The 13,106-nt window shown below is 33.4% G+C and overlaps 1 protein-coding gene across 37 annotated transcripts in view; it reads left to right on the forward strand.

Annotated features, from left to right (window-relative positions):
• Window positions 1-13,106, forward strand: part of LOC149789875 (uncharacterized) — a 704,306-nt gene that overhangs the window by 566,603 nt on the left and 124,597 nt on the right. For all 37 annotated transcript variants that reach the window (XM_089971883.1, XM_089971882.1, XM_089971888.1 and 34 more), the window contains 6 exons: window positions 954-1,126; window positions 3,680-3,716; window positions 4,758-4,887; window positions 9,167-9,326; window positions 10,840-10,879; window positions 11,228-11,366. In XM_089971883.1, the coding sequence (XP_089828009.1) occupies window positions 954-1,126; window positions 3,680-3,716; window positions 4,758-4,887; window positions 9,167-9,326; window positions 10,840-10,879; window positions 11,228-11,366 (679 nt within the window). The remainder of the gene's footprint in view (window positions 1-953; window positions 1,127-3,679; window positions 3,717-4,757; window positions 4,888-9,166; window positions 9,327-10,839; window positions 10,880-11,227; window positions 11,367-13,106) is intronic.

Raw genomic sequence — 13,106 nt, forward strand, 5'->3', positions numbered from 1 at the left:
ATTTTTAACTATAGCATGGTATGTACCTATCTGGATGCATTACCATTATTTTAACCATAGCTTGGTATACATTTCTATGGAAGCATTACCATTATTTTTAACTATAGCATGGTATGTACCTATCTGGATGCATTACCATTATTTTAACCATAGCTTGGTGTACATTTCTATGGAAGCATTACCATTATTTTAACCATAACTTGTTATGTATTTCTATGGAAACATTGCCATTATTTTAACCATAACTTGTTATGTATTTCTATGGAAGCATTACCATTATTTTAACCATAGCTTGGTGTACATTTCTATGGAAGCATTACCATTATTTTTAACTATAGCATGGTATGTACCTATCTGGATGCATTACCATTATTTTAACCATAGCTTGGTGTACATTTCTATGGAAGCATTACCATTATTTTAACCATAACTTGTTATGTATTTCTATGGAAACATTGCCATTATTTTAACCATAACTTGTTATGTATTTCTATGGAAGCATTGCCATGTATTTTTATGGAAGCATTACCATTATTTACTAGTCTTTTTAGCATAAAATTGAATTTTCTGTAATGAAACCAGGATTACCAACCACTTAACGCATAATCTCTACAGGACTTGTAAAATATTAAATATTAAATGGATGCAGTGAAGTTATGCACTGTTTATACAAAGTAAACAGGGATTTATTAGAAAGGGAAATAATTATGATATGATAGTCTTTTAGAGCAGGTAAATTAAAAATTAAATTGGAAATTATATAATTGGCCTATATACAGAGATGGTTGTTATATGCAGATGGTTGTTGTTATTTAATAGAACGAAGAAAATATATCCATTTTACAATTAGTGTTCATAGTTAATATTTTTCCTCAATATCGGCACACATGTAAATAAATCTTTCTCTCATCAAAGGTCACTTTATCTTTTTGTTTGATAAATTTTTCACATAGGTCAAAGAGCGGTGAACCAGTCTACTCAGGAAGGAGGATCAAGTTACAGAGTTCTGAGGATGGACACAAGCTTATTATTTCTGATATCAGTTATTCTGATGAGGGCGAGTACACCTGTACACTGAGTTCCCCTGCTGGCACAAAAACCTGCACTGTGACTCTCACTATTGCAGGTAAACATTCGTTATACAAAATTTGATCCAGTGACTAAAGCAATACTGGTATTTGGGTTATTAGTAAATTATTGATCACAGTTTTAGTTTGATTCATATCAGTTACACTGTGAAGGTGGTGTTAGTTTCATTCATATCAGTTATACTCTCAAGGTCTTGCTATTTTAATTTTGTATGAATTACACTGTTGAGGTCAATGTGTTGCCAGTTTAATTTGTATCAGTTATACTCTCAAGGTATTGCTATTTTAATTTTGTATGAATTACACTGTTGTGGTCAATGTGTTGCCAGTTTAATTTGTATCAGTTATACTCTCAAGGTATTGCTATTTTAATTTTGTATGAATTACACTGTTGAGGTCAGTGTGTTGCCAGTTTAATTTGTATCAGTTATACTCTCAAGGTATTGCTATTTTAATTTTGTATGAATTACACTGTTGTGGTCAATGTGTTGCCAGTTTAATTTGTATCAGTTATACTCTCAAGGTATTGCTATTTTAATTTTGTATGAATTACACTGTTGTGGTCAATGTGTTGCCAGTTTAATTTGTATCAGTTATACTCTCAAGGTATTGCTATTTTAATTTTGTATGAATTACACTGTTGAGGTCAGTGTGTTGCCAGTTTAATTTGTATCAGTTATACTCTCAAGGTATTGCTATTTTAATTTTGTATGAATTGCACTGTTGAGGTCAATGTGTTGCCAGTTTAATTTGTATCAGTTATACTCTCAAGGTATTGCTATTTTAATTTTGTATGAATTACACTGTTGAGGTCAGTGTGTTGCCAGTTTAATTTGTATCAGTTATACTCTCAAGGTATTGCTATTTTAATTTTGTATGAATTGCACTGTTGAGGTCAATGTGTTGCCAGTTTAATTTGTATCAGTTATATTCTCAAGGTATTGCTATTTTAATTTTGTATGAATTACACTGTTGTGGTCAATGTGTTGCCAGTTTAATTTGTATCAGTTATACTCTCAAGGTATTGCTATTTTAATTTTGTATGAATTACACTGTTGAGGTCAATGTGTTGCCAGTTTAATTTGTATCAGTTATACTCTCAAGGTATTGCTATTTTAATTTTGTATGAATTACACTGTTGAGGTCAATGTGTTGCCAGTTTAATTTGTATCAGTTATATTCTCAAGGTATTGCTATTTTAATTTTGTATGAATTACACTGTTGAGGTCAATGTGTTGCCAGTTTAATTTGTATCAGTTATATTCTCAAGGTATTGCTATTTTAATTTTGTATGAATTACACTGTTGTGGTCAATGTGTTGCCAGTTTAATTTGTATCAGTTATACCCTCAAGGTATTGCTATTTTAATTTTGTATGAATTACACTGTTGAGGTCAATGTGTTGCCAGTTTAATTTGTATCAGTTATACTCTCAAGGTATTGCTATTTTAATTTTGTATGAATTGCACTGTTGAGGTCAGTGTGTTGCCAGTTTAATTTGTATCAGTTATACTCTCAAGGTATTGCTATTTTAATTTTGTATGAATTACACTGTTGAGGTCAATGTGTTGCCAGTTTAATTTGTATCAGTTATATTCTCAAGGTATTGCTATTTTAATTTTGTATGAATTACACTGTTGAGGTCAATGTGTTGCCAGTTTAATTTGTATCAGTTATATTCTCAAGGTATTGCTATTTTAATTTTGTATGAATTACACTGTTGAGGTCAATGTGTTGCCAGTTTAATTTGTATCAGTTATATTCTCAAGGTATTGCTATTTTAATTTTGTATGAATTACACTGTTGAGGTCAGTGTGTTGCCAGTTTAATTTGTATCAGTTATACTCTCAAGGTATTGCTATTTTAATTTTGTATGAATTACACTGTTGAGGTCAATGTGTTGCCAGTTTAATTTGTATCAGTTATACTCTCAAGGTATTGCTATTTTAATTTTGTATGAATTACACTGTTGAGGTCAATGTGTTGCCAGTTTAATTTGTATCAGTTATACTCTCAAGGTATTGCTATTTTAATTTTGTATGAATTACACTGTTGAGGTCAATGTGTTGCCAGTTTAATTTGTATCAGTTATACTCTCAAGGTATTGCTATTTTAATTTTGTATGAATTACACTGTTGAGGTCAGTGTGTTGCCAGTTTAATTTGTATCAGTTATACTCTCAAGGTATTGCTATTTTAATTTTGTATGAATTACACTGTTGTGGTCAATGTGTTGCCAGTTTAATTTGTATCAGTTATACTCTCAAGGTATTGCTATTTTAATTTTGTATGAATTACACTGTGAAGGTGGTGTTAGTTTCATTCATATCAGTTATGCTCTCAAGGTATTGCTATTTTAATTTTGTATGAATTACACTGTTGAGGTCAGTGTGTTGCCAGTTTAAAGCTGTAAACAAGTGAGTGTTCAGCATCACCTATTTCCAAATTAAAACTTACAGCATTTAATATCTTACAATACAGTTTCCAAAATGTTTATGAATGCTTTGTTGATAATGTCAAAAACTGTTACGTTCTTGCTGTGTTTAGAATTGTTGTTTTACAGATTTAATATTTCTCTATTGTTTTCTGGCAGATTCTGTAGAGAAGGTTACAGTGGAAAAAGCATCCAGGTACTATGCATACATACTTTTAATTTAAAATCCTACAGCAAACTGCACCGACCCAGATCTGCCATCATATAATGCAATCACAGATCTGGGTCTATTCAGGTATAATTAGTAGAACAAATAATTTAGATTGTGATCTGCTGTTGCATTATGTGATGTAGATCAGGTATGTTCTTTGCATTATGGGATGTAGATCAGGTATGTTCTTTGCGTTATGGGATGTAGATCAGGTATGTTCTTTGCATTATGGGATGTAGATCAGGTATGTTCTTTGCCTTTTAACCTTTATGATATATCAGATCAGGGTGTATGTTTACAGTTGAACTTAGCTTATAAGTAAACACAAAGTTTTACTTACTGATATTTTGACCATTAGGAATCTGTCAGTCCATTTTCTGGCATTTATCTATATATTAGAAAATGGATTACATAAATGTATTACATATGGGAAAACTTGTTATCATAAGAAGAAGAATTTTTAATTTTATAATCCAAACATTTAAAGTTCGCCTGACAACATTCTGTTAACCAATTTGTTATAAGAATTTGTAGTCTAACAATGCAAACATCCAGAGTTCACCCGATACCATTTTGTTAACTTGTTATAAGAATTTGTAGTCAACAATGCAAACATCCAGAGTTTATCTGACACCATTCTGTCAACTTGTTATAAGAATTTTGGCAAATATGTGAATATTGCATGAAAGGAAATCCAATAGGGTTAGAAAAGGAGAAAAACTGTCCCAATTATTTGAAAGAAAATGACAGTTGATTAGAGAATGAATAAATATATGAATGCATCCAAAAGCTTAAAGAAGAAAAAGTAAACAAGCAGTTTAATTTTTAAGTAAATAATAGTAGTTAGGTCTTTAAAAAAGCATATTTTCTGCTTCTTAATAATAAAGGTTGAATATTTTCTTTGCCTATCAATACTTTGTGAAAAAAGAATTTATATGTAAAAGAAATGTTATATATGTTTGTCAACATCGGGTGGAATTGAGATTTTTTCCAAAAATGCATTTTTTTATATTTGTTTTTGTACAGAAAATCGTCTTCCAAGTTTGCAGTTGAGCTGAAACCAGAAGTTAAAGCCATTCCTGGTGATTCAGTGAAATTGACATGTGTCATAGATAATGAAATTGACAATGTCAGATGGAAGAAAAACAATAGAAGGGTAGGTTGAATAACCTCTATAAAATTGTTTCTTTACAAAATTTTGTATTATTTTATCACATATTGTTGGAAAACAATAATTGTTATTTCTCCTTCATTAAAAATTGAACAGCAATGGACCAGAAATAATTACCTCTTCTTCATATAAAATAGAGAAATAAAAAAGAATAATTACCTCTCCTTCACATTAAATAGTGATACAGTAATTATAATTCTCCTTCATACAGAGTAGGGAAACAATAATTATCTCTCCTTCACATAAAATCGGGGAAAAATGATTACTTTTTCTTCAGGTACAGTAGGTAAACAATAATTACAATGTTACCTCCACTGGTAGCAGTGTTCCATTGTTATTTATGAACTCTAAATGATGTTGCATAATTATATCAAAACTTTATAAGGCACACCCTCCTCATGTATGTATGTGTGTGTGTGATTTGGATTGTTAACAAAGCTTTAACACATTTTCAGTCATATCGCTACAATGTCTGTAGTGTGGCAGTTTATAATGATATCTAGCACATAGGCATCATGCTGCAGATGTAGCATGATGTCCCACCCAGTCACATTATCCTGACACCAGGCCAAGCAGACCTAACAATAACCTCTTAATACTGTGCACCAAGCAAAGCAGCTATTAGTACCAGTCTTTGGTATGACTCTGACGGGGATCAAACCCATGACATCCTACATATGAGGCGGGGACACTCTAACCACTAGGCCACCAGAGCGGTCTTATGTATGTATGTATGTGCACAGATTTATTGGCATTTGTGTTATTTTTTATTTCATATATATATATATATATGGTGTGTTAACACACAGGACATCTAGACATATACACATAATAATAATAAAATCCTGTAAATTGTCATGCAAGATGAAGGATAGAGTATTCGATAGAGTCTAAGATTTTCCTTGGAGGTGGGGGGGCTAGTTTGCTATTTTACAGCACATCAGCATATGAAGGTTATTTAGTATCAAGGTCACCAGAGTAGTTTCCCTTTCCCGGGGACACATTTTAGTAGCTTGTTTTGTTTTGGTTTGGTGTTTTACAGCACAGCATCAATTATATGTCTTGCAGTCCTTTCTGCATTGACCTCCTACACCTGTGCATCTTTTACAGCTTAATGTAGACCCAGATGTACTGACTTGATACGTATTAGCTGAGCTGTCTTTATATCATAATTATTGTTGAGAAGTTTCTTGATGACACTTAAGGTACACATCATTAAAAAAATCAAGGTTGAATAGACTTTTTTAAAAGAAAAGTGGTGTTAGATTTTAAAAGAACAGTTTATATTGAATTGAAAATGAGTGAATGCACATACATGACCTGTGTGACTTGTACTACAGCTGAGTGGTCTTTATATCATTGGTATGAATTTATAAGAATGAAAACAAATCAGAATAGTTTCAGCACATATTGCAAATATAACACTGTGAAAATCATGTCTTAGTTATTTACTCTTGAGATTGCTCAGCGTTTGTATATAAGGAGTGTTAGTTAGGTATTTTACAGCACTTACACACATGAAGTTTATTTAGTGCCAACATCCCCTGCCCTAGTCTAATGAGTCAAGTTGAGACATAAAGGTAACAGGTAAATTGGAAAACGAATCTGGATCATGTACCTACACACCAGAATTTGGAAAGTTAATTATTTGCTTCATGGATTATTTCCTACAAATCAAGGTGCCAATTGGATGGCTTTCATTTAGGAATATTGGTTCCCAAGTCAGTTGGATATGTAAAGGGCTAAATCATTAATGAACATAAGCTACAGATTTTTTTTACATACTATATGTAAGGATGGCAGACCCAAAGGTAAATATATAAGATAATTCTTTTAAAGCTATTGGATGGATTTGATCTCCACATGAGGATTATTACTAAATAATGTATATAACATATAGAACTGGCATGTTTTTTGTATTCAAACACGAGATTTTCAGCATACTTTTACTATGTATTTTGAGTCAGGTCATATGAAATTTGTATTTTATTGATTTCACATTGTCTATTTTCCATCAACCTTTAGTATTCTTGATTGTGACTATTAAAAATTTATAAAGTAAGAAATGCAATATCATGAGTTGCTAAAAACTGTATTTGCTGACTGATTTGTGTCAAGTGATTCAGCTTTTATTAGCATTTCAAACTTTCTTCATCTCCTAATGTAAATAATATTGATCTTAGTGAGTATCTAGTTTTTAGAACATTGAAAATGGTAGACAATTTTTTAAAATAAATCTTATGCAGTGTGACCTAGACTTTAAAATAAATTGAAATGGTTTTAAAACTGTCTTAGAGAAATATTCTTCACATTTATTAACATTGTAATGTCATACCATATAAGGTTATGTCATACATTTATAGAACACCTAGCCATTTCTAGTCATACTGTTACAGAACAACTAGCAGTTTCATGTCCTACTGTTACAGAACAACTAGCAGTTTCATGTCCTACTGTTACAGAACAACTAGCAGTTTCATGTCCTACTGTTACAGAACAACTAGCAGTTTCATGTCCTACTGTTACAGAACAACTAGCAGTTTCATGTCCTACTGTTACAGAACAACTAGCAGTTTCATGTCCTACTGTTACAGAACAACTAGCAGTTTCATGTCCTACTGTTACAGAACAACTAGCAGTTTCATGTCCTACTGTTACAGAACAACTAGCAGTTTCATGTCCTACTGTTACAGAACAACTAGCAGTTTCATGTCCTACTGTTACAGAACAACTAGCAGTTTCATGTCCTACTGTTACAGAACAACTAGCAGTTTCATGTCCTACTGTTACAGAACAACTAGCAGTTTCATGTCCTATTGTTACAGAACAACTAGCAGTTTCATGTCCTATTGTTACAGAACAACCAGCAGTTTCATGTCCTACTGTTACAGAACAACCAGCAGTTTCATGTCCTACTGTTACAGAACAACTAGCAGTTTCATGTCCTACTGTTACAGAACAACCAGCAGTTTCATGTCCTACTGTTACAGAACAACCAGCAGTTTCATGTCCTACTGTTACAGAACAACTAGCAGTTTCATGTCCTACTGTTACAGAACAACTAGCAGTTTCATGTCCTACTGTTACAGAACAACTAGCAGTTTCATGTCCTACTGTTACAGAACAACTAGCAGTTTCATGTCCTATTGTTACAGAACAACTAGCAGTTTCATGTCCTACTGTTACAGAACAACTAGCAGTTTCATGTCCTATTGTTACAGAACAACTAGCAGTTTCATGTCCTATTGTTACAGAACAACTAGCAGTTTCATGTCCTACTGTTACAGAACAACTAGCAGTTTCATGTCATACTGTTACAGAACACCTAATAGTTATGTCATATTTTCACAGAACAGCTTATAGCTTCATGTCTGACTGTTACAGAACACCTATCAGCTTCATATCAGTGTATTACAGAAAACACAGCAGTTTCATGTCACACGGTTACAAAACACTGAGTAGTTTCATTTCATACTGTTATAGAACATTCAGCAGTGTCATGTGACACTATTATAGAACACTTAGCAGTGTCATGTCACACTGTTATAGAACTCTTAGCAGTGTCATGTCACACTGTTATGAACACTTAGCAGTGTCATGTCACACTGTTACAGAACACAATAGTTTCATATACTGTTAAAGAAAACACAGCAGTTTCATGTCACACTGTTACAAAACACTGAGTAGTTTCATTTCATACTGTTATAGAACATTCAGCAGTGTCATGTGACACTGTTATAGAACACTTAGCAGTGTCATGTCACACTGTTATAGAACTCTTAGCAGTGTCATGTCACACTGTTATGAACACTTAGCAGTGTCATGTCACACTGTTACAGAACACAATAGTTTCATATACTGTTAAAGAAAACACAGCAGTTTCATGTCACACTGTTACAGAACACTGAGTACTTTCATTTCATACTATTACAGAACATTCAGCAGTGTCATGTCACACTGTTATAGAACACTTAGCAGTGTCATGTCACACTGTTACAGACAGAACACTGAGCAGTGTCATGTCACACTTTTATAGAACACTTAGCAGTGTAATATGATAGAAGAATTACATGTACTTAATGAAAATTCCTTGTACTACTATGATAACCTGAATTTGATAAGAATGTTTTATATGAAATCTCTGAAACTCATTGAATAATAGAGTATATTACTATCTACAAGCAGATTTTTAAATACACTATTAATTAACTCATTATAGAGATGTCATATCATAGGAACACTTCCTCTTTTTCTGTCACTTTAGCTTTCCCATGATGACAACATCAAAATAACCTCTGAGGCAGATGGAACACAGCAGTTGGTCATTAATGGTGTGAGACCTGATGATGCTGGACAATACTCCTGTATTGTTATGACAGCAGATGGCAATACCATCACCACCACTGGAGAACTGGTAGTACTGGGTAAGAATAAAAAAGAATTGGAAAAAATGTATCATATGCACTCATCTCAACAGAATATACATAATAGCCCTAATCTGCTATAGTAGATAGTACACACCCTGCTTGGCACTTGAGTACACCTGATAGCCCTAATCTAATATAGCAGATAGTATACACCCTGCTTGTCACTTGAGTACACCTGATAGCCCTAATCTGCTATAGCAGATAGTAAACACCCTGCTTGGCACTTGAGTACACCTGATAGCCCTAATCTGCTATAGCAGATTGTACACACCCTGCTTGGCACTTGAGTACACCTGATAGCCCTAATCTGCTATAGCAGATTGTACACACCCTGCTTGTCACTTGAGTACACCTGATAGCCTTAATCTGCTATAGCAGATAGTACACACCCTGTTTGTCACTTGAGTACACCTGATAGCCCTTATCTGCTATAGCAGATATTATATACCCTGATTGTCACTTGAGTACACCTGATAGCCCTTATCTGCTATAGCAGATATTATATACCCTGATTGTCACTTGAGTACACCTGATAGCCCTTATCTGCTATAGCAGACATTATACACCCTGATTGTCAACTGAGTACAGCTGTTAGTCCTAATATGCTATACCAGTTGTGTTATGTGGTGCAATGAATAATTGTCTGAGTATGCCTAATAACCAAATCTGCTGTACCACAGTCACCCGTCCTCTGTGACTTATCAAATGAGTACACCTGATAGCCCTAATTTGCTATACCACAGACATACCACCCCTAATGACTTTTCAACTGAGAATACCTAATGGACCTGATGTGTTATACCACAGGCGTCCTGCCCCTAATGACTTATTAACTGAGTATACTTCATGGCCCTAATATGCTATACCACTTAAAAATACTTTCACTTCAATTTTCTTATACATAGTTTTAGGTTTTAAAATGCCTTCTCTACTTACAGATTCCAGTACAAGTCAGTTTTTTCTCTATAATTAGTGATATTTATAATTTTTGTTTTGATTTTATGAGACTTTTGAATACTTTGTAAGTTGATAGCATGACATCACAAGATACATCAAATCATCTGCACATGTAATTACCTTCATTGTCTGCATTCAGTACTTTTGTCCCTGCGGTTGTGGTGGATGAGGGAAGGGGAAGATATTATGACACCCTCTCCCTGTCCATCCATCAAACTGTCGGTAACTCTGTCTCCTAATCCACTGGGTGGAAATTCATCAAACTTGGTGACCCCCTGTGGAGGGATATGATTTATTTACTTTTCTCCATGTTTTCATGGGAGGGGTCAGTTCAAATGCACAAAAATTGCAGTGGCCGTGACATTCCGAAAGATTTTTGGACCAAGCTTTTTACATGCATTTGTTGCCTGGGGAAACAAGATATGTAATGTATTTTGATTTACAAACCATGTGGGTCCAACATGATACAAAGAATGAGTTTTAAAAGCATTGGGGTTTGCCTGAGCAATTCATTGGAGTAACTCTATTTTAACTTTAGTTTTACACCTTTCAGTTGGAAAAGAACCTGTGTCTCCTGAGAGTTCTTCTGCTACGTAAGTATTGCTTAAGATTCATTCATTTGAAACTATAATTATAGCATTCATGTTTAAATCATGATGGGCATCGGATGCACATCTGTGGTATAGTCTCTGTTATTACTCAGATTATTTCTAAAATATAATGTAGTCTTTAAAGTCAGTCAGTGAAGTAGGTCATTGTTACCTGTATTTCGGTCAATAATAGCACAGTGTAGGAAAACATTGGTCTAGTTTACATGCTAATATATGTACATTAGTCTAACGATAATAATAATAATAATAATAATAATAATAATAATAATAATAATAACTTAAATATAAATAAAATAGATTTTGTATTCTAATGGTTGTCATGGGTTTCAGTGAGCCATACTTCGGTGACCCATTGCATGATATACACTGCAAGGATTGTGATGCAGTGACACTTGAGTGTACAGTAAATGGTTCTCCACGACCCCAAATTACCTGGTACAAAGATAATGTGGAAATACTTGACAGTCAGGTAGGTGGAATATTTGTGTATACACCTCTCCCTTGATAACTCACACACAACAGGATCCACAAACATGGACTGCACTGTAAAATTGAAAAAAATTCACTTATTCATCGAGAAATTTGTGGGGGGTAGGGAACTGGGCTGTTTAATGACTGAATCCTCCTTTTACAATCACGCTGATAATAATTGTTAATAATGTGCTTTTTCTAATAAAGTTGTTTGTTTTTCTGTATAAATAACAGTTATTTTCAAAATTTCCAACATGTAAAAGATCATTCCAACTGGTTTCAACAACCACCATGTGTATACAAAAACGTGTGTAGTACATCACTGCTCTTTGTTTTGTTGATTAGTCTGGTTCTCAGAGTGGTATTAAATATTATACTAGCAAGTCAGGAGTCAAAGTAGCCGGAAACTAGACTATCTGTTGATATACCACCAAACAAGAATCCTTTTTTTCAAAAACTACTGACGTTTATTTCATGAGACAATCACGTATGTCGAAACTCAATTTTTGTATTGTTCAGTTAGTACAATATTGATGTCATGATTTCATTGAAAGTAATAGTGAATTTCTTATCATCCTTGAGGATATCTCTAAGTGCCAGTTCAGAAATTCTCAGAAAATCGCTTGCGCACAATGGTCCATATCTGTAAAACCAAGTTCTTTATTTTACGAAGTATTTGTTTCGCTTGGTTGCCTTCCTATCTTTGATCACAGTTCTGAAAGAGTTAGTTAATTTAAGGTAGTTTATGTTACATACACAATAAAATGTATAACAGTGTTCGATTGATCAACTGAAGTGAGTTCACCCAACATAACAACTGGGGCCACTAGATTTTAGGTATGTAGGATTTGCGTGCCTTTTAGCCTTTTTTTATATATACATGCTTCTTTATTTGATTCAAAAGACATAAATAATGTGATAGGGCCTAATACAAAGGAGGCCAGCTGTTAATTCATTTTAACAACATAACAAGTACTTCTACAAGTCAGTTATCAAAACACAGTCGGCACTTAATGAGGTTCTCAGAGAAACACTTGTGGCTGTTACGGTAGATTGACACATTTGACATTTAAATACACATTGCATTTATGATGATTATGCTTTAGTGAAACTAAAAGATAGAATTAAAACACAAATTTCACTTACTAAAAATTGTTTAATTGTCATTTAAATATTAATGTACTGCCTACACTAGGCATAAGTGACATTTTCATTGATAGAAATTTCCTTGAATATCTTTAATTATGGTGTGCTGAAAATGTCATTTGGAAGGAAAATGTAACCAATTACAGTGGAACCCCGCTATAACGCGCCCCGCCATAACGCGAATTCGGATATAACGCGGTCGTAGCATGGCTCCCGAAATTTCGTATATTCATTCACACATGAAAAAAAAAAATTTGGAGAAAAGTAAAAAAAACAAAACAAGAAATTAACTTCATTTTGGGCATGAGATTAGTTGTGACTTTTAAAATAATATGATCGTGGCATGGTTCCTGAAATTTAAATTCATTTACGTGTATTTTTATCGGACTGTGAAAATATTTGTTTAACGTACGAGAAATAGTGTGTAAAACGTTTATTATAATTTGGTGGAAGAATTCGCGTATGACTTTTAATAATAAACGATCGGAACTTAACAATTTATCCAGGTTCTTTAAGTGATTTTGGAGAAGTGATCGTGTATGAATTCTAAAATAATACGATATATATAACGTACGAGAAATAGTGTGTACAA

The sequence above is a fragment of the Sinohyriopsis cumingii genome, chromosome 10 (genome assembly GCF_028554795.1).
Source record: "Sinohyriopsis cumingii isolate HCF-2022 chromosome 10, ASM2855479v2, whole genome shotgun sequence".
Taxonomy (NCBI): Eukaryota; Metazoa; Mollusca; class Bivalvia; order Unionida; family Unionidae; genus Sinohyriopsis; species Sinohyriopsis cumingii.